Source organism: Bison bison, unplaced genomic scaffold (assembly GCF_000754665.1).
Source record: "Bison bison bison isolate TAMUID 2011002044 unplaced genomic scaffold, Bison_UMD1.0 scf7180017864271, whole genome shotgun sequence".
Lineage (NCBI taxonomy): Eukaryota > Metazoa > Chordata > Mammalia > Artiodactyla > Bovidae > Bison > Bison bison.
In genome coordinates, this window is record NW_011494843.1 from 2641109 (window position 1) to 2663938 (window position 22830).

Consider the following 22830-nt stretch of genomic DNA (forward strand, 5'->3'; position numbering starts at 1 on the left):
TTCGGTGTCGACCATCTGTTGATGTCCATGTGTAGAGGCTGCTCTTGTGTTGTTGGAAGAGGGTGTTTGCTATGACCAGTGCATTCTCTTCACAGAACTCCATTAGCCTTTTCCCTGCTTCATTCTGTACTCCAAGGCCAAATTTGCCTGTTACTCCAGGTGTTTCTTGACTTACTACTTTTGCATTCCAGTTTCCTAAAATGAAAAGGACATCTCTTTTGGGTGTTAGTTCTAGAAGGTCTTGTAGGTCTTCATAGAACTGTTCAATTTCAGCGTCTTCAGTGTTACTGGTCAGGACATAGACTTAGATTACTGTGATACTGAGTGGTTTGCCTTGAAAATGAACAGAGAATATTCTGTTGTTTTTGAGGTTGCATCCAAAGTACTGCATTTTGGACTCTTTTGTTGACTATGATGGCTACTCCATTTCTTCTAAGGGATTCCTGCCCACAGTAGTAGATATAATGGTCACCTGAGTTAAATTCACCCATTCCAGTCCATCTTAGTTCGCTGATTCCTAGAATGTTGATGTTCACTCTTGCCATCTCCTGTTTGACCACTTCCAATTTGCCTTGATTCATGGACCTAACATTCCAGGTTCCTATGCAATATTGCTCTTTACAGCATTGAACCTTGCTTCTATCACCAGTCCCATCCACAACTGGGTGTTGTTTTTGCTTTGGCTCCATCCCTTCATTCTTTCTGGAGTTATTTCTCCACTGATCTCCAGTAGCATATTAGGCACCTACTGACCTGGGGAGTTCATCTTTCAATGTCCTGTCTTTTTGCCTTTTCATACTGTTCGTGGAGTTCTCAAGGCAAGAATACTGAAGTGGTTTGCCATTCCCTTCTCCAGTGGATCACATTCTGTTAGATGTCTCCACCATGATCCGGCTGTCTTGGGTGGCCCCACAGGGCATGGCTTAGTTTCACTGAGTTAAACAAGGCTGTGGTCCATGTGATCAGATTGGCTAGTTGTCTGAGATTGTGGTTTCAGTCTGTCTGCCCTCTGATGCCCTCTCTCAGTGCCTACTGTCTTAGTTGGTTTTCTCTTACCTTGGACATGGGGTATCTCTTCATGGCTGCTCCAGCAAACCGCAGCCGCTGCTCCTTACCTTGGACATGGGTAGTCTAGTCAAGAGATAGTCTAGTTTTGCTCAGATTGTTAATCTTTTTAAAAGCAGGTTAAATTTAGTGTTTCTATTTTATTAGAGTTTACTATTGAATCAGTATATTTTAAGTATTGTAGAACTAACATGTAGGATGAAAAAAATAGAAGGTACATTTCAGTAATTTAAATAAGTATACTTTTTCATGTTAGAAGTCTTGAGTCCAAAATCAATCAACTCTTTTTCACCTAAAGACAAACTATTATTATTTCTTAGTTGATGATCACTATGTGTTAACTGTAGATTGTTTACCTTATCTACTTTTTTTGCTAATCTTATGTGAGCCCTTTCATTTTTTTTGAACCTCCCTTTTTGGAGAAAACCATAGATGTGATTTCAATCACTTTATTAGAAATTATTTAGAGGTGAGTTTGTAAAATTGTGCTGTTAGACATTTAAAAAAATACTGTATAATTGACTAACAGTGTTATTAGTTTCAGGTGTGCAAAATCAGTGATATTTTTATACATTGCAAATGATCACTGCTGTTTGACTATAGAGTAATGGTTATTTGGGCTTCTGATTTGGTGCTAGTGGTAAAGAATCCGCCTACCAGTGCAGAAGTTGCAAGAGATGTGCGTTTAATCTCTGGATCAGGAAGATCCCCAGAGTAGGAAACGGCACACTACTCCAATATTCTTGCCTGGAAAATTCCATGGACAGAGGAGTCTGGCGGGCTACAGTCAATGAGGCTACAAAGAGTCAGACAAGATTGAACGACTGAGCACAGCACAATGGTTATTTGTCATTTATTATAGGAATGCATAAATTAAATGCCATAAATTGAACTGACATTTTAGGGGAGCCTTTACTTGTGATACCAATAGTTAACTCTGCTTATTTTTGCCATTTTTCAATAAAGGTATTAGAAAATAGAGCTGAACAGAAAATACTATACCTGGAATGAGTATGCCAGAAGCATGTGTTCTTTGTTTTTTTTTTAAACTGAGTAGAAATATTGAGCAATAAGAATAGATGTTGAAATCAATAAAAAATGCTTTAAATTCATAGAAGGTTTTCTAATATATAGTTAGTCTCAGGTATTTTCTGTGCTTTAGCCCTTACAAAGATACTTTTAAGCTATCATCAGTAGGACATTTAGTTGTTTTTTCTGCTATTCACGACCGAGATTCTAGTTTCTAACATTTGTATGGTTCTTTGTAATTCAAAATGCTTTAAAATATATTATTTTGCCATCAAATAGTTTTAGAAGTTAATGGGGATGCATATTATTTACATTTTAAAGATTCAGGAACCTAGGTTTAGAAATTATACAGCAAAGTGTAAAGCCAGGGTTTTCATCTTCTTAGTTCATCCCTCTTGCTTTTTCTGCTACATGCTACTTGTATTCTTAACCAGTGCTCTTAAATGCAGAAACTTGTGAAAACTAGTTTCTAGATGTAAAACAAACTTCTTTATAGAATTTACTGGATTTAGTGTGGATTGGATTATGACATTTTCCTCAGTGCTGTAGCCAAATAATACATGAATTGTCATATTATAAATTGAAGTACTATTAAATTTGTTTAGAAAAGCCGTTAGTTTCTGTAAACACTGAAAGTAGTCTAAATATATCAATTCAGTCTTGAATTACATTAAAATTGATAAGCTCAAGGTACATGAAAAAAAGTTGTAAAATATATATTTCCTATTCAAACTATAAGGTTGAGAATAGTGGAAAATATAAGTGGAAGAAGGCTTCCCTGGTGGCTCAGTGGTAGTGCATCCACCTAATGGCATAGAAGGTGTGGGTTTGATCCCTGGGTTGGGAAGATCGAAGAAGGAAGGAAATGGCTACCATTCCAGTATTCTTGCCTGGGAAATCCCATGGACAGAGGAGCCTGGTGGGCTACAGTCAGTCCATGGGGTCATAAAAGAGTCGGACACAACTTAGTGACTAAATCAACAACAACAGCAGTAAGTGGAGAATCTGCAATATGGATTAGGGAGAAATTGCTTATTGAAGTCTTAAGGAAAAGAAGACCTTTATTTTTCTTCTGTTTTTGTTTTCCATTCTGCCTTTTATGAGATATTCAGGAGGTAAGAGAGATGTAAACCAATATTTTTCTCTATTGAAGTATCTTTGTGTTTCACTAAATATGTATTACAGGATTAAAGCATTTGGATTGTAATTCAAATCTCTTGGAAACTATTCCTCCTGAATTGGCCAGCATGGAATCACTAGAATTGCTATATTTGAGAAGGAATAAATTACGTTTTCTACCAGAATTTCCTTCTTGTAAACTATTAAAGGTACTATTTAGTTGTTTAAGATAAATTTTCTGAAAGTTAATCATGAAAATGAAAACTTAAACTTATTTTACATTGAGAATATGTATTAGTTATGTGTTTTTTTCTTATAATTTTATCTTTGAGAATTTTATTATGATTGAATATATTAATGGTATTGTTAATAACAGATTTTTTTTTTAAAAAGAAATAGTTTTAAAAATAAGAATTTGGCCATTTCATCTGGAGGGTAGTTTATAACTCAAGAAGTAGTATTAGGTTGGTGCAAAAGTAATTGTGGTTTTGCATTGTTGAACTTTGCCAGTTGGTATTGGAATACATTCTTAAATAAATGGTTATGTTATATATCATTTTAATGTACGTTTCTTCATATTTTTGCTAATGACATTGCTTGCTGTTTATTTTATAATTATTTTAGACTATAGAAATGATGTTAGACAAAGAGCAAATTCAAGCAATTTTTTTGAGTTTAGAATGGGTCGGAAAGCAGCGGAAACAGCTCGCCACATCAATATCAACAATGCATTTGGCCCAGGAACTGCTACCGAACATACAGTGCAGTGGTGGTTCAAGAAGTTTTGCAGAAGAGATGAGAGCCTTGAAGATGCAGAGCATAGTGGCCAGCCATCAGAAGGTGACAACCAATTGAGAGTATCATTAAAGCTGATCGTCTTAAAACTACATGAGAAGTTGTTGAAGAACTCATTGTTGACCATTCTACGGTTTTTGTCATTTGAAGCAAATTGGAAAGGTGAAAAAGTTCAGTAAGTGGATGCCTTATGAGCTGACTGAAAATCAAAAAAATCATCTTTTTGAAGTGTCTTCTCTTATTCTGTGCAACAATGAATCATTTCTTGATCAGATTGTGACTTTTGACCAAAAGTGTATTTTATACGACAACCAGCAATGACCAGCTAGGTGGTTGGACCGAGAAGAAGCTCCAGGGCACTTCCAAATCCAAACTTGCACCAGAAAAGGTCATGGTCACTATCTGGTGGTCTGTTGCCTGTCTGATCCACAACAGTTTTCTGAATCCTGGCAAAACCATTACATCTGAGGAGTATGCTCAGCAAATCGATGAGATGCACTGAAAACTGCCCCATCTGCAGTTGGCATTGGTCAACAGAAATGGCCCAATTCCCCATGACAGTGCCGGAATGCACGTCATATAACCAACACTTCAAAAGTTGAATGAATTGGGCTATGAAGTTTTGTCTTATTTGCCATATTCACCTGACATCTTGGCAACCGACTACCACTTCTTCAAGCATCTCGAAAACTTCTTGCAGGGAAAGCACTTTCATAACCAGCAGGATGCAGAAAGTGCTTTCCAAGAGTTCATCAAATTCTGAAGCACAGCTTTTTATTCTATAGAAATAAACTTATTTTTTCACTGGCAAAATTGTGTTGATTGCAATGGTCCTATTTTGGTTAATAAAGATGTGTTTGAGCCTGGTTATGAGTTGGACACAACTAAGTGACTGAACAACAGCAAAATAATGATTTAAAATTCACAATCCAAAACCTCAATTACTTTTGTACCAACTTAATAGATGATGAAGCTAACAAAGTAAGTTGGGCCCATAGTGTAGGAAGCCTGGAATACCAGGAAAAAATGTGTGTCTAATTCTTTAAGTTGCCAGTTCATATTTACCTCATCATAAGATCTGTTTAAAATTAATTACTTTTTTTTTTGGTATTAAGTATATGCATTAACATTGTATTTAAATTTGCCATAGTTTGCTTTCCCTTATGTATACTTTTATGCATTGAGTTTCTTTAAGCAAAATGGTGACAATGATATAAATAACTGAAAAAGTTATCATTTAATAAGGTTAATTATCTGATAATCTTAGATTCTGCTAATGGGAAATCAGTATGTATTACAACATTATTATAAATCATGAATACAAATTTTGAGTAACAAACATTTATTATAATATAAATAACTTTTTAAATATATATTGATTTGTTTTAAAACTTTAGTTTTTCATCAGTATAGCTCTTGGATTTGTATTTTTGTTCTATAAATGTAACTACTAAATCATTTCTCTACCTTGGTTTTTTAAACTTTGAACTTTCTGCTGGATTAAGCCTTTAATTATTTTTAAATTACTAGGAAATTCTTGAAAATTTTGTTTTTTGTTATTTTTCTGTAACTGTAAAATAGCTTAAATATAATTAAAAATTTAAGCAACTTAGTCATTAGAAAATTATGTTTTTTCCATGTGTTTTTCAGTTATTTGAAATTAAGATTTCAGTTTTACTTTCATTATCTAGTATCAAATTGAATACAAAAATACACATGATTGATCTTTGGTTTTGTAGGAATTACATGTAGGAGAAAACCAGATTGAAATGTTAGGGGCAGAACATCTTAAGCATCTGAACTCTATCCTTGTGCTAGACCTGCGGGATAACAAGTTAAAATCTGTTCCAGATGAAATTACACTCCTGCAGTCTTTGGAAAGACTTGATCTAAGCAACAATGATATTAGTAGGTAAGTTTAAGAAGGAATGATATGAAATCATGTCTGTATTTGATTATAATTCATTGGTTAAAACATGCAGAGATCTTTTTTATAAGTTGAGTTCAATAAATGTTTACTTAGCAGGTGTCATGTGCAGACCTACAAAGGGTAATTAGATTTTGTTCTTGGCAGCAAGCTTAAAACACTAATGGAATCAGTTGTATTTACAAGTGACTCCTGCGGAGCTCAGTTGGTAAAGCATCTGCCTGCAACGCGGGAGACCTGGGTTCAATTCCTGGCTTGGGATATCCGCCTGGAGAATGTAATGGCAACCCACTCCAGTATTCTTGTGTGGAGAATCCCACGGACAGAGAAGCGTGGACGGGCTACAGTACATGGGATTGTAAGAGTTGGACATGACTTAGTGCTATTTTTCTTTCGTTTCTTTCTAAACCACTAGAATGTGAACTCGAGGATGGGTAGGTTTTTATCTCTTTCACTGCTCTAACTTCTATGTCAGTGCCTGGGTTCATGGAAGCTGCCTGATAAATATTTGTTGAATGTGTTAAATGACTATAAAACTATGGGAAAGATATGAAATACTTTGGAGACTTAAAGATGATACAGGGATCACAATTTATTGAGAAAAGTCAGGGCAGACTTTGTGTAAGAAGTAAAATTTTTAGATGATGTTATAGAACTGGGACCAGAGTGAAGCAGGTTAATTGCCTAGAGCACAGAATTTAAAAATTTACTCAGTGGGGCATGCCTCACTCTAGTTGAGACATCCATCTTTCAAGGATGACCGCAGTTTTCAGGTTCATATGTACGGTGGTCAGAATGACTCACTTGGCAGGAGAAAACTACAAACAAAGCTCTGAAAGTTTACAAAATAAATTATAGGTATATGTTCAGAGGACAGTGAGGAATCAGGTTTGGTAGGGTACATGTAGTGAGGTATTTAGGTCTTGAAAGATAAACTGAAGCCATGTGAAAGAGGTCCTTGAAATCCCTATGAAGAGTCGGTTTTCATTGGTTAAGAGATGGAGAGATTAAAAGCAAAACTAACTTGATTGTAACCTTGTAAGTTGATGATGATAGTGGATTGAATGCTTTGGATAGGAGTGGGTTTATAGATGGGAATTCTAAATAAGTTCTATTAGATTAATGTAGTAATAATTAACTTGAATAGGCACACTTAGTATGTCCAGTTTACTGTGTTGACAGCTTTTTAGATTCCTCTCATGTAATAAGGACCTAAACTGTAGTGATAATGAGAATGGAAAGACAAGGAAAAATGTGAGAGGTGTGATGAGTTAGATTGAGTATTTAGCAATTGATTGTGATGGAGAGGCAGAGGAAGAGGGTAGTGAGCAAAGTTTTAAAAGCGTATAAAACCATAATATTTAGAGATGGAATTACTTTACAGATATATAAAAAATAAAACTCAGACTTACTTAGGGTTGTAAACCTGTTAGGTGTCTGCAGTTTTGTATTTGGATGTCAGAAACCTGTTTTGTTATGAACAGGGAAAAGGTTAAGCAAGGTAGACTTTCTTGGTTTATATTTCTGTAACTTACTTTAAAAAGCCAGAATTGTTTTCACAGTGTACATATGGCATATGGTACATCTTGACCATCAATTTGAGTACTTGGACTGTGACCATTCTTTTCAATCACTTCTATTTATGACATAATAAGTGAACGGATATTTCTAAAAGTACTTATAACTAATGAATGAAAGAATTGCTTGCCTCATAAATATTGACATGTATGCTTTTCCCCATGTTAGTCACTCAGTTGTGTCTGACTCTGTAACCTTATGGACTGTAGCCCACCAGTCTCCTCTGTCCATGGAATTTTTCAGGCAAGGAATACTGGAGTGGGTTGCCATTTCCTTCTTCAGGGGATCTTCCTGACTGAGGGATCGAACCCACATTTTCTGTGTCTTTTGCATTGTAGGCAGATTCTTTACCATCTGAGCCACCAGGGAGTTACCTTTCTCCCCATAGCAGTTTTATTAAGGCTACTAGTAATATGTAAAAACAGTAGAAGGGAAATATTTAAAATAAAAATGATGATAAATACTATTTAAGTAATCAGTACAAATATTTCTGATATATATATTTCTTTCTGCAGAGCTCTGGATATAAAGTGTGTATGTATCACAGGGCCTAGAACATAATGAAGCTAGTAAATATTTTCTTTACTTTCATCTAACCTCATACTTCCTAGACATTACTACTACTACTACTACTAAGTCACTTCAGTCGTGTCCGACTCTGTGCGACCCCATAGACGGCAGCCCACCAGGCTCCGCCGTCCCTGGGATTCTCCAGGCAAGAACACTGGAGTGGGTTGCAATGTCCTTCTCCAATGCATGAAAATGAAAAGTGAAAGTGAAGTCGCTCAGTCATGTCCAACCCTCAGCGACCCCATGGACTGCAGCCTTCCAGGCTCCTCCGTCCATGGGATTTTCTAGGCAAGAGAACTGGAGTGGGGTGCCATTGCCTTCTTTGTCCTAGACATTAAGACCATTCTTTTCATTTTGTACCCCTCCAGAATCTCCTTTAACAACATTGATTCCTTACAATGCTACCAGAGTAGTTTTTATAAAATACAAGTTATCAGCTTTTTCTTCAACTAAAAAACTGATGGTTCTCCATTGTTAGAGCACTTTTTCCTAAATATGACTATGTATTAGAACCACAAGAAAAGCTTTAAGAAGAAAATGCAGATACAGAGACAGTAGTGAATTAGAATCTTTAGCAGTGGGACCTTAGAATTGCTTTGGTTTTGTTTTTTAAAGTTCCTGAGAGATTTTCATACATCTGGTTTTCTAACCAACAATTAGGAATCACTGTCTTGCAAGATAAAGTCCAGGATTTTTAGCATAATAGTCAAGTACATCTCACAGTCAGATTTCATCATTCTCTCTTTTTCATCTTTCAGTCCCACAAGTATCTTATGACTACATTGAACTGTAAATATGCTTACTTTTTCTTTCTTCATTTTCTTTACCTTAGAATGCCCTTTTCCTGCTTGACTCTCTAATGGAATTCTATTCTTTTAGGTCCAAATCCAGGCTTTGCTACTTCCTTCTCCCTTTAGTCCTTTTTCTAATTTCTACTTCCCTAGTCTGAAAGCAGCTTTACTTGTTTAGCATGTATCTAATTTTATATATATATATATATAAAAAATAGTTTAATGAGTTTTGACAACGGTATGTATTGGTGTAATTCACTGTCACCGTAGTGAACGTTTCTGTTTTCCTAAAGTCTCTTCATACCCTTTGCAGTCAATCCACTTTTCATACACTCAACCCCTGGCAACCACTGATGAGCTCTGTCACTGGACTTTTCTTTTTTTAAGTACCATATGAATGAAGTCACAGCATATAGTTTTTATGCTTTCTTTCACGTAGTATAACGCTTCTGTGATTGATTCGTGTGGTTTTTTGTCTTAGTAATTTATTCATTTTTATTGCCGAGTGTTATTGCGTTATACAGATATGCCACAATTTTTTCATCTCTTCAGTAGTTAGTTGTTGGATGTTTGGATTGCTCTCAATTTTCTGACTGTTGTGAACATTCATGTAAGTCTCTATTGGACATAATTTTCATTTTTCCTGAGTAAATATGTAGGAGTGGGATTGCTTAGTTGTATGGTAAATGTGTGTTTGAAAAAACTCCCACTTACCAAAGTGGCTGTGCTATTTTACATGCTCACCAGCAACATATGATAATTCCTGTATTTTGGTTAGCCAAAATGTGTCCTTTTATGTGTCCTTTTCTTTTGTTCATCTGAAAAGTTTTTAAGGGAAAGGACCTTGATATCCCTACAACAATTCCTAGTATATTATAGATGCTTAATAAATTTTGAGATTTAATGTTTATGTATATCAACAGGTTTTATCTTGTGTACCAAAAAAAAAAAAATGACTTTCCTTTTTGAATGAAAATCTGAAGTATATGATTAAAAATTATTCTTTATGATTTTTTCATTTAGGAATTTTTTTATTTGCTAACATTTACTTTTTAGCACTGTCTCAGTTCAGTTCAGTCGCTCAATTGTGTCCAACTCTTTGCAACCCCATGGACTGCAGCATGCCAGGCCTTCCTGTCCATCACCAACTACTAGAGTTTACTCAAACTCATGTCCATAGAGGCGGTGATGCCATCCAACCATCTCATCCTCTGTCATCCCCTTCTCCTCCTGCCTTCAATCTTTCCCAGCATCAGGGTCTTTTCTAATGAGTCAGTTCTTCACATCAGGTGGCCAAAGTATTGGAGTTTCAGCTTCAGCATCAGTCCTTCCAATGAACACTCAGGACTGATATCCTTTAGGATGGACTGGTTGGATCTCCTTGCTGTCGAAGGGACTCTCGAGAGTCTTCTCCAACACCACAGTTCAAAAGCATCAATTCTTCAGCTTTCAGCTTTCTTTATAGTCCAAATCTCACATCCATACATGACAACTGGAAAAACCACAGCTTTGACTAGATGGACCTTTGTTGGCAAAGTAATGTCTCTGCTTTTTAAAATGCTGTCTAGGTCGGTCATAACTTTCCTTCCGAGGAGCAAGCGTCTTTTAATTTCATGGCTACGGTCACCATCTGCAGTGATTTTATAGCCCCGAAAAATGAAGTCTGTCACTGTTTTCATTGTTTCTCCATCTATTTGCCATGAAGTGATGAAACCAGATGCCATGATCTTAGTTTTCTGAGTGTTGAGTTTTAAGTCAGCTTTTTCACTCTCATCTTTCATTTTCATCAAGAGGCTCTTTAGTTCTTCTTTGCTTTCTGCCATAAGAGTGGTACTGTCTGTAATTTAGGAAATATTTTATAGCTCACATTCTTTTTCTAATAATCCTAATATGACAGTATTGAAACAATTCTTATTTTTTTTAAACATGTTTGGCATTTATCTTGAAAGGAAGTATTTTAGGCCTGAATTAACTTGGGTTTTCTTTGACACTATTTTATGATGTAAAGCTTGTCATATGTTGTTTGTTTTATAATCAACTACTTGGTTGAATTATACTTATCCCGAATGTTTTCCTTTAAATCTATTTAATCTTTTATAGTCTGCCCTGTTCATTGGGAAGACTTCATTTGAAATTCCTGGCACTTGAAGGAAATCCTTTGAGAACCATTCGAAGAGAAATTATAAATGTAAGCATATTTAGAATTCAGCTCTTGTTTTTAAACTTGATATTGAAACATACACATGATCTATTAATATAAAACTGCAATGTATGTCTGGTGAATACGTTTTTATCCCCCTCTTTTCAGAAAGGAACCCAAGAAGTCTTAAAATACCTACGAAGCAAGATTAAAGGTACTGTTCTATTTTCTCCCATATTTTAAAAGATAACGTGAAAAGTGGTGAAGTGTTAATCGTATATAAATTTGCATATAGTTTTAGTATACATATTTAGAGGAAATGGCCCCTGGTGGATGTGGCTCTGATCTGAATCCATGAGACCATAATATGCTGAAATTATGAAAACACTCTTACATTCACAGTAATACTGTTCTGTCCGTAATCTCTGAGTTGAGTTTTAGGGTACCAGTTAGAAATTAGAATAAAGATTCTGGCAGCACCTATGCTTTACCTTTGTAAAAGAACAAAACTTGACTATTACTGTATAAAATAAGGATTCTGTTGACTGGGAAGTATATTAACAGATTTGAATAATGATTTTGAGCATCGTGTGCTTATTAGCCATTTGTACACCTTTGCTGAAATATCTTGAGTTCTTTTGCCCAATTTTTAATTTTTTAATTGTTGATGTAATAATTCTTTATGTATTCTAGGTATAAGTCTCTTGTCAGATACACAATTTGGAAATGTTTTCTAGGCATCTGTGTTGTCTTTTCATTTTCTCGATAGCGTCCTTTGAAACACAAGTTTTTTTTTAAATTTTAATAGTCATTTTCTTTTTTTGCTAATGCTTTTTGTTTCATATCTAAAATTTCTTTGCAAAATCCTGTTTTATGAAGATTTTCTACTTTTTTTTCTTCTAAGAGGTTTATACTTCTGCTCTTACATTCATGTCTTTGATCCACTGTGAATTAATTTTTATAAATGCTATGAGATAAGGGTCCACTTTCATTCTTTCCACTTACATTCTTTTGCATGTGATTATGCAGTGTCTGTGTACCATTTGTTGAAAAGTCAGCTTTTCTCATTGAATAGTCTTGGCATTGTTTTTGTTGAATATCAGTTAACCATGAATGTAGGGTTCATTTTAGACTCACAAGTTTATTCCATTGATCTTTATTCCTATCCTGTGCCAGTACTACAGTATATTTGTTACCACTGCTTTGTAATAAATTTTGAAATTGGAAGGTGTATAAGTCCTCCTGCTTTATTCTTCTTTTAAAATAGTTTGTTTTGACTGTTCTGGGGTTTTTTTTGCAATATCATAAACATTTTAGAATCTGCTTGTTAATTTCTACAAAGAAGTAAGTTATCATTCTGATAGGGATTGCATTGAATCTGGATCCATTTATGGAATATTACTATCTTGGTTTTTTTAATCAAAAAGGCAATAAATGTACAAGAAAATATAGTGCAAAGTAAATCTGTTTCTCACATTAGTGTCCCCCCCGCAAGAGACAGTTGCCTTCCTCTTTACATTCTCTTTGATGCTGATTATTAAAAGTAGCTCTTTGGAAAGTATTGAGAATATTCTATTTTAATATATAATCATGCTAATATAAATGTACATTTAAAAATAACGCTGGGTTTTGTTGCTGGTTTAATACTGTCTCTGCAGATGTAATTTGGCAGTATATATTACATATTCTTTGAAGTGGCATAGCCTAACTGCTCGGGAACTTCTAAATAGCAAAGCATTTCTCTTGAAATCAGTGTTGTCCTCTGTGTCTTTTATCTCTATTCGATAGTCTGTCATTTATTATATTACTTCTGTAAATAAAGTATTTATATGGATGTATTTGTGTGGAAAAATAGTTTAATAATTATTGACTAATGAATGTCTGAGGAGCTTAAGGCACGAGAAATATACTTAGTATCATTCAACAAGTTTCATTAAATGCCTGCTGGGTTGAAAAAAGATCAGGGATACTGCTAATTTTTTTTTTAATGTTCTTTCGGCAAGCCTCTGTTCTTAATGTGACTATTAGGACTATTCCATCATTTCCACATTGCTAAAAATTGTCTTATTTTATTTATGTCTAAATGGCTGAAGTCTCTTTCACCAAAAAATCACAAAGCCATTTCTTTTAATTGTGGATGATTTTTGTTTGTTTTGCTTTTTATGCTGTAAAACATTAAACATTATGTGTTAAACATTAAACAGTCTCTAGAATTTGGTGAAGGAGTTGGTTGTATGTAAATGTGAGTAGGTATGCGTGTTAGGAAATATCTAGTGAAAATACAGTCTTACATTTGCTAGGAAAAATCTTAGTGAATATAACTAAAGTACCAAAAGCTTACTAGGCTATGCAAATTGCCAGATTTTAAATGATTGGGGATAATCAGCTTCATTGTGTCCTAAACTGAAAAGATAGGCAGATGCCTGTTTGGTAGACATTTTTGGAAAATAGTACTTTTCCTTTGTTAACAAATTCCTTTGTTGGAAGGAATACTATTTTTGCTTGTCATTGTTTCTTCTGAGACATTGTAGTTACTCTTTATCCTTTCCTACTCCTAAATTTTCTTATGGTAAGATTTATTAAAAGATTTTGAACTTTTTATCTTTTTTCTATTACATAAAGATCAAACTATACTTAGATTTGAGTTATTGGAAATAAAGCATATGAAAAGACATTTTCACCAATAGTATCTAAAAATCATATGTACTATTTTAAAGTACTTTCAGGAATTTTTAAATGACTTTGTAGTATAAATATTAGTTTTATATAACTTTTCTTTTGCCAGATGATGGACCTAGCCAAAATGATTCTGTTATTGAGACTGCCATGACACTGCCAAGTGAATCTAGAGTCAATGTGCACACCATCATCACATTAAAAATGTTAGACTATAGGTATGTAATTCATTTTCTTAAATGTTGTAAAACACATAGGTAACTTTCAGAAATAATTCTTCAGAAAAAAGGACAGTTGGTGAAGAAGAATTCATCAGAGTGCATTAGTACTTAGAATAATAGCGATTGCAAAAAAAGTGATGAGGTAGAAGCATATACAATGAATTTAAGTCCATTCCTTAGGTGATTTGTATTTATCATGCTTAAGGAGGTCGATATATGGTTAATAGTAAATTTTTTATAATATTTTATAATTGTAAAATACGAGACGCAGTATTGTTTCGTAATAAGATTTTCTGACTCAGGAACCAGCATCCAGAGAGAATTTTATATTGGAGGGAGGTCATATATTGGTAACTAAGAAGTGTAAGTATCATTTATTTAATGAATACCTCAAGCAGACAAAGCTTGAGAGGTTGTACTCTGTTTATATATCTGAATTCAAGTCAAATAATATGTTATAATAATGTGCTCTCAGATCAGATCAGATCAGTCCCTCACTCGTGTCCGACTCTTTGCGACCCATGAATCGCAGCACGCCAGGCCTCCCTGTCCATCACCAACTCCCAGAGTTCACTGAGACTCACATCCATTGAGTCAGTGATGCCATCCAGCCATCTCATCCTCTGTCGTCCCCTTCTTCTCTTGCCCCCAGTCCCTCCCAGCGTCAGAGTCTTTTCCAATGAGTCAACTCTTCGCATGAGGTGGCCAAAGTATTGGAGTTTCAACTTTAGCATCATTCCTTCCAAAGAAATCCCAGGGCTGATCTCCTTCAGAATGGACTGGTTGGATCTCCTTGCAGTCCAAGGGACTCTCAGGAGTCTTCTCCAACACCACAGTTCAAAAGCATCAATTCTTCGGTGCTCAGCCTTCTTCACAGTCCAACTCTCACATCCATACATGACCACAGGAAAAACCATAGCTTTGACTAGACGAACCTTTGTTGGCAAAGTTATGTCTCTGCTTTTGAATATGCTGTCTAGGTTGGTCATAACTTTCCTTCCAAGGAGTAAGCGTCTTTTAATTTCATGGCTGCAGTCACCATCTGCAGAGATTTTGGAGCCCAGAAAAAAAGTCTGACACTGTTTCCACTGTTTCCCCATCTATTTCCCATGAAGTGATGGGACCAGATGCCATGATCTTCGTTTTCTGAATGTTGAGCTTTAAGCCAACTTTTTCACTCTCCACTTTCACTTTCATCAAGAGGCTTTTGAGTTCCTCTTCACTTTCTGCCATAAGGGTGGTGTCATCTGCATATCTGAGGTGATTGATATTTTTCCCTGAGTGGCACATATATTAAACCTGTAATAGTTACAATGTTGGTATGTAAACAGAGGCAGAAGCCTAATGATATTTGTATATTATGGGCATGTGTTTGACTGGAGAAAGAAGATACTTATGCAGAAATTGGAAGTGATTGTCAAGTATTCTTCAGTACTGTCTAAGGCAACAGTGATAAAAACAGCCAGTACAGTCAGAAGTCTTTCAGTGATTAGTTCATGCTTTGGTATTGTATTGAAAAGAGTACATTCTCAAGTTAGATGGTGACAAGGTTTATTCAGTTATCCACAGAATCATCATCAGTTCCTGGCCTCTTTTCCTTAATGTGTAGTATCAGTGGGTACTACCTCCTCAGCAGTCAGGATACAGTCTCCATTTCATATTTGCTGTGTTTCATTCACATAGAAATCACTACTCTAAGCCTTCCTTCTTTGACACTGTAATACAAGATAGTACTCATCCATCGTTGTAGTTGTGTCCTTTTCATAGCATACTAGTGTAGTAATTTAGCATGTTCTATTTTACACATAATATACCCATTTATTCTGGAGAAGGAAATGGCAACTCACTCCAGTGTTCTTGCCTGGAGAATCCCAGGGACGGGGGAGCCTGGTGGGCTGCCGTCTATGGGGTCGCACAGAGTCGGACACGACTGAATCGACTTAGCAGCAGCAGCAGCATACCCATTTATTCAGTAGATATTTTTGGAACCTACTAGGTATCAAATTCTATGTTAGGTTTTGTAATATACCAAATGTTCAGACAGACTTGATTCCTGTCTTGGAATTTCTTAGCTTAGAATTCCTTTTATCTCTGGCTTCCACTCCCTCTACTCTGCATGGATATGATTTATTGAGTTTATTGAGTTTCTCGTCTATGCTGAACACTGTGCTACTTTATATATGCTCTTTCTTTTAATTGTTTTAAGCAATCTATAAAGTAGTATTGATACTTTTTTTTTTTTTTGGTGGGGTTAATCATTCCCATTCTTTAAAGGCACCGATATCACAAAAGCATAATAAAGGTAGCACTTAAGACCATACATCTTAGATTGTTTTGATTCTAAATTTATTGTAATTTGTTTTCCTTGGAGACTTGAATTGGACAGAAGTATTCTATTTAAAGTATAAATTATTTCCCAATCTTAAGGCATAAATGCCTTCAACTGAAGTTTTTAAAATAGCATAACTCTTCAAACTTTAATTTGGATAAATCAGTTCTCTGTGACTTGAGCAATTCTGATCAAAAAGGTAAAAGTGCTCCATCTGCACAGCAGAAAATGGAACCCAAAAGCAAAAGTGGAAGCATAATGACGGTGAAATTTAGACTTTTTATCTTTCTGTATTATAGTGCTTTTCTCATACAGTTCTCCAGTATCACACATTATATGTAATATTTTTTTCTTGTTCATACAGTTGTTCATTTTTGGAATTCCTCTGAAGATTCTTTTTAGTGGATGAGGTTAGGAATTAAAAATTGTAAAAGAAGAACATAAGCATAATGCCCAATTATAATATCAAATTGTTAAATTTGCAAATGTCAGAGTTCTACTGTACTTTCTTACTAAAATTATATTTTATTGAAAATATAACTGAAAATTTTAATGGAAAAGAAATGTAATGAAATTTAATGAAAAGAAAATGCCTTTAGATTCTAACTTCATAGAACTGAGGTTTAAGGAAGGTAAATTAACAAAGTATATTAATGAAAGAACCAGAAATAGTTTAGTCCAAGGCCATAACCCTGTGTACTTTGTCACATGCTAAGTGAGGGAGAAACTGTTTAGGTTATGAGAAAACTAGTTTAGTATCATGTTGAACTTTTAAAAATTGATTGTTGTCTGCAGTTAACTCTGTATCCAAAGAAAGTTGACAGCTAAACTCTATTAAGAGATTTTTAAGACAGGAGGTGAGATACTTTTTAAAATTAAAGATTTAGGGTACAGGAATCCCAAATACTGTTCCTTCACTGTTATGACTCTTGGACATCTTAGACTTCAAAGGTATCTGTTTTTGTTCATATTGAGTTTATGACTGTGAGTTTATGTCACACCAAAGGTGTGACACAAGGTGTTATGACACAATAGGGTGTCTGAATTCCTAACATTTTGTGAGTTGGTAGGTTTTTGTGGTATTCTTTACAGAGCTTCATAATAAACTACCTTGAAAAATCTCCTTATGAAATCTTTAAAGGTCTTTAAAATGAACAGCAATAATCATGTCTTTCCAGATTGCTAAGAATGATGCACTTTTTAAAAAAATGTTTTGTTTGGTTGCACCAGGTTTTAGTTTAGGCTCTCTGGATCTTCAGTCTTAGTTGGGGCATGCAGGATCTAGTTCCCTGACCAGGGCCCACTGCATTGGGACTGTGGAGTCTTAGGCACTGGACCACGAGGGAAGTCCCAGAATGATGCATCTTTAAACCATTTTTCATTTAGCGATAAACAGACAGCTTTGATTCCTGATGAAGTGTTTGATGCGGTAAAAAGTAACATTATCACTTCGATTAACTTCAGTAAGAATCAGCTGTGTGAAATTCCCAAAAGGTAAGAACTATTCATGATGCTATTTCTATTAAGCTGTGACTCATTCTCAGTTGTACTTGCAGCTTAGTTGCAATAGTAATTATTTTTAATAGTTTTTTACTTAGGAAGTATACGTAAAATACCTTACATTGTTAATATTTGAGGGATTTGGTAAAATTTACTTAAGTATTTCCTGAGATAGGAATTAATAAAGTATTGCCTAGATTTTGGCGGGAAGTGCAGCGAGTCCATAATTAGTTTAAACAGACTGAATGGTTTCTTAAACTTCAACATACATTTAAAGTCCAATAGAAATTCCTGGACAGATAATATTACAGCTGTTTTTAAAAATCTATTTTTATCAGTTACACATCCAAACTGACTGGGATTTTTTGTGAGAAAAGTAAAAGTTACAGAAAATCTTAATTAGCAAAAATAATATAAGCTTTTTTTCTCTATGGTCAGCTTGTAGTTTTAAAGTTTTGACAGTGAATTCAAGTATTAATATTTAAAATTATTATTGTTTCAGGATTGTGGAACTGAAGGAAATGGTTTCTGATGTCAATCTCAGTTTTAATAAGCTTTCCTTTATATCCTTGGAATTATGTACACTTCAAAAATTGACTTTTTTAGATCTCAGGTATTTATTGATACTATTGCTTCCCTTTTTTAATAATAATTTGTATTTTACCTGATTTTTGCCCTTTCCCTCATGTTTTCCTAAGAAACAAAATTGGTCTTTATTAATAAAATTTTAGGAGTAATCTAAAAGTAAGCATTTAGGAAATAGTTTAATCAGATGTCATTTGAAGTTATGTGATAAGACAATTATTTAAAATATTAGGAAATACTGACACTTTATTAGAGTCATACTTAAGCAAAATTAAAATAGCACATGGAAAGTATTTACTTCATATTGCTTTTTTCTTTTTTAACATAAAACTGTCCAAATGCTATGCTGGCACAATAGCTAGCATGACTTTATCATAAAAACAACCTATTTGGTTTCAAAATATATTAACCACACAAGGCAAGATAACACTATGATTGATAGCAAAAATAAAGGAAACTATTTAAGGCTCTACAGAGGTAATAGGAAGTTTAATTTAAATATGTCCTAAGTTTAAGTGACAGGATCAGAAGTGTCACAGGTTTTTGAGGGTGATAATAGGTATTTCAGGGTCAGATAGTCATTTATTTTCTTAGGCTTTAAAGCTTGGTTTGTGAAGTATATTTCTATTACCTGGGCTTCTGACTGCTCATGTATGTTGTTACTAGGTGTGGTTTTAGTTTATTAAAATGTACCTGCTCTTGCTCCACTCACACAATAGTTAAATTACAATAAGCTAATTATATCTGTTCGAAGATTTAGTCTTCATACAGAGACAAAAATTTTTTCCTTACGCAGTTAAAACAAGTATATTAGCATGTATGCTCTTGCTAAATGTGGAATTATTTCTATTTTCCACGGACAGTTACACTGGCAAAACAGTTTAAAAGCACATTTTAGTTCAGTATCAAATGGAGCAGTGAGGATGAATCCCTGCTCCAGTGCTGCTGACTTTATTTCTTTTCATCCCATCCTTGTGTGTGTGTGTGTCTATCGATGTGTGTGCCTCTGTCTATAACTATACCTGGAAATTTCTAATTAAGTGACTAAAATATGCTTTTATGTTTGATATCAGTATGTATAAGACTCTAGGAGAAGATATAGACCATCAGTTGGTATTCAGCATGGATTAATAAAGACAATAATGGAGAAAAATACAGAGAAAAGAAAAAAGGACATATGTTGAGTTGTACAAAGTATGGCATATTAATATATTAGGCTTCACTTCTGAATGCAAAAATATAGGTTAGAGAAAATTACTCAGTGTAATAGATAATCATCTAGTTGGAGATAATTTTCTCACAAATATTTTCTATTGGTAGTTTTGGGGCTTCTCTCTGGTGGGTCAATGGTAGAGAATCCACCTGTGGATTCGACAGATGCAGGAGATGGGCATTCAGTCTCTGGGTTGGGAAGATCCCCTGGAGAAAGAAATGGTAACCCACTCTAGTATTCTTGCTTGGAAAATCCCATGGACAGAGAAGCCTGGTGAGCTACAGTCCGTGGGGTCACAAAGAGTAGGACATGACTTAGCAACCAAATGTTGCTATGACCTCTAGAATATTTCTACCTTCTTGTTAACCTTCTAAATTTTTTCCGAGATCATTTTAGTGGTAAATGAGATTCCCTTTACTTCTGTGTTCTGTTGTAAGATCTTGAAAAGTTACACATTGTGCAAATAAAAATTCTAAACTAAAAGTAGAAATGGTCTTCCTTAATACTTATATAGTAGAAAACTCTAAGTTTCTAAATATACAGAATCTCTTTGCATTTCTGTTTCCTCTTTTTATGTAATTTTTCAGTTATTCTTCAATTATTCTATATATGAAATATTTGTATTAATCAAATACATAGAATACTTGTGATGTCAAATAATATAGTATTTATAGGCATGACCTAAAGGGCTCTGACTGTGGAAAGTATTGCTGATTGCAATTTGAAGTAGATAAGGGATTAGTTTACAGTGTTCATTCTGTTAAATCTATTATTAAAGAGTTGTTCGCATCACCAGTTGGTTGCACTTTGGTATTAGAATTAGGCCCATTGATCAAACACTTAAAGCTGCTGACTGATTCAGAATTCTCAGGACACAGTCTTAATGAAATTAAGAATTGACAAACTGAGCTATATAAATTTTTGTCAGATCAATACTTTAATTATAAATTTGGACAAATTTTCAAATTTTGTAAATCATCTTTTTCTCTCTAATTTAGGAATAATTTTTTAAGTTCTTTGCCTGAAGAAATGGAATCATTGACAGGGCTACAAACAATCAACCTTTCCTTTAATAGGTAAGAAACATCTTACTCACAATTATTCTGTAGAAAATTTGTAGATCTTCTTAGAGAATACTAGAGATTACTAGAGAATAAAGAGACAAACAAAAGGCTGTATGCTTTTTCTTCATTTAAATATCCAGGTTTATTGTCACTTAGTTCCACTTAGAGTTAAAAGTGATGTTGCCTTTTTAGAATTTTCACAACTGATGTCTACATTTTTTTGTTCTTTTTAACTATTTTAAGAAACCTGTAGCCTAGTAGGAAGACAAATATGCAAATAAATAGTTCTTATTGCTATAGAGGAAGCACAGTGCATACATAGGTATTTCCAGAGATTACTTGAAGGTAGAGGAGGTAGCTCTGAAACTGAGGCTTGGAACACACAGGGACATGGCATCCTATGTAGAGCAAGTAGCATGTATTAATGCCCAAGGATATGAGAAAATGATGTGTTTGGGACCCTTCAAGAAGTTTAATATGGCTCAGAACAAAAAGTGATGTAGCAGAAGAGTAGAAGTAACAAATGATATTGGGTGTGTAGCAGTAGCCAGCCCTTTCAGAGCTTTTTATGCTAGTGAAATTTAGATTGTATTTTGTAAACACTAAGATATTATAATAATTAGTGAAAGCGAAAGTTTCTCAGTCGTGTCCGACTCTTTGTGACCCCCATGGGTTGTATAGTCCGTGGAATTCTCCAGGCCAGAATACTGGTGTGGGTAGCCTTTCCCTTCTCCAGGGGATCTTCCTAACCCGGGGATTGAACCCAGGTCCCCCACATTGCAGGCGGATTCTTTACCAGATGAGCCACAAGGGAAGCCCAGTGTAATAATCAAGAATAACTAATTTTTATTGGGAGCTTATTTATTAATATTTATTGTCTGCTGACACTGAGCTAAGTACTTTATGTGTATTACCTGACTTAATCTTCACAAAAGCCCGGCATGGTAGGTTCTGTTACTATGTCCATTTAGAAATTGAGGAGTATAGAGCTGGGATTTGAGCCCAGGTGGTTTGACTCCAGAAGTTAGGCTCTTAACAACTATGTCATATTGTTTCCTATGATGAAAGTTGATTCTGGTAACAATTTAATATAAATAGTAGTGGCTAACATTTATTATATTACAGATACTGTCCCATGACCTTCCTATACATTCATTTAATCCTTGTAACAAGTATATAATTTTAGTACTGTTATTCATGCTCATTTACAGATAAGAAATCTAAGGCACAGTGATGTTAAAATACTGCCTATTAATTTTTTTCTATCTACTCAATTATTTGTGTTTCTTGAGTATAGGTAATACTTTTGCTGTCATTGTTTAAAAATATAAGTACTTCTCAGATTCTTCTAATTTTTGTGAATTGAACTATCAGTTCTCTATTGATATGAACTATCAGTTCTCTGTTGAGTTGTCTGTATCAGGGCCTTCCCTGGTAGCTCAGATGTTAAGAATCTGCCTGCAACGCAGGAGACCCGGGTTCAGTCCCTGGGTTGGGAAGATCCCCTGGAGAAGGAAATGGCAACCCATTCCAGTATTCTTGCCTGGAGAATCCCATGCACAGTGGAGGCTGGAGGGCTACAGTCCACAGGGTTACAGAGTCTGACTCGCCTGAAGTGACTAAGCATGCACTCATGCATTGAGCTATCAATTGCATTGTTAATTCTTTAGGAGCTGACAAACCTAACCTTAACTTCTGTGTTAACTGGTTAGCTGCATCACTTTTAATTATCTTGTTCATGGTTTGTGGGAGAAGTTGGAGGGACTACTCAAGATGATTTGGTCCATCTGTACTTGTGTTACTGACTCTTCTGTCCCTCTGTAACTTTGGAGCTTCCTTAATGAATTTACCCTTCATTGTAGTTCAGTTTTTTTTAACATCAAGGCAGCAAAGGAAGGGCAGTATGGGGAAGTGAAAAGGCCACCACTATACAGCTCTCCTTCACCACATCCTTCTCTTTTATAGTTGAGGCAGCAGTTTGCCTCACGTTAAAACCAAGCTAGTTTCTTTTCCCCCAACCCAGGGATCCTGAAGTGTTACTGAGAATTGCTCTGAGAGCCATCAACTTTCCCGTCTCTCTTGTGGCATCTTCAGGGTTACTTTGAATAAGAAGCCAGCAACCTATAGTTGTTTTATAATGTTTTCAAAAACCAAAATGAATATATTTTTGATTGTTGGAAAAATGACTGAATTAGTCATTTTTGAAGCCTAAGTCAAAGCAAAGTATA

At 34.9% G+C, this 22830-nt stretch overlaps 1 protein-coding gene across 1 annotated transcript in view; it reads left to right on the forward strand.

Moving 5' to 3' along the window:
* LRRC40 (leucine rich repeat containing 40) overlaps window positions 1-22830 on the forward strand; it is a 40844-nt gene that overhangs the window by 12431 nt on the left and 5583 nt on the right. Inside the window, exons 6-13 of the mRNA XM_010848759.1 lie at window positions 3280-3422; window positions 5748-5920; window positions 10975-11062; window positions 11183-11228; window positions 13800-13908; window positions 17627-17734; window positions 18243-18353; window positions 20537-20614. Of these exons, the coding sequence (XP_010847061.1) occupies window positions 3280-3422; window positions 5748-5920; window positions 10975-11062; window positions 11183-11228; window positions 13800-13908; window positions 17627-17734; window positions 18243-18353; window positions 20537-20614 (856 nt within the window). The remainder of the gene's footprint in view (window positions 1-3279; window positions 3423-5747; window positions 5921-10974; window positions 11063-11182; window positions 11229-13799; window positions 13909-17626; window positions 17735-18242; window positions 18354-20536; window positions 20615-22830) is intronic.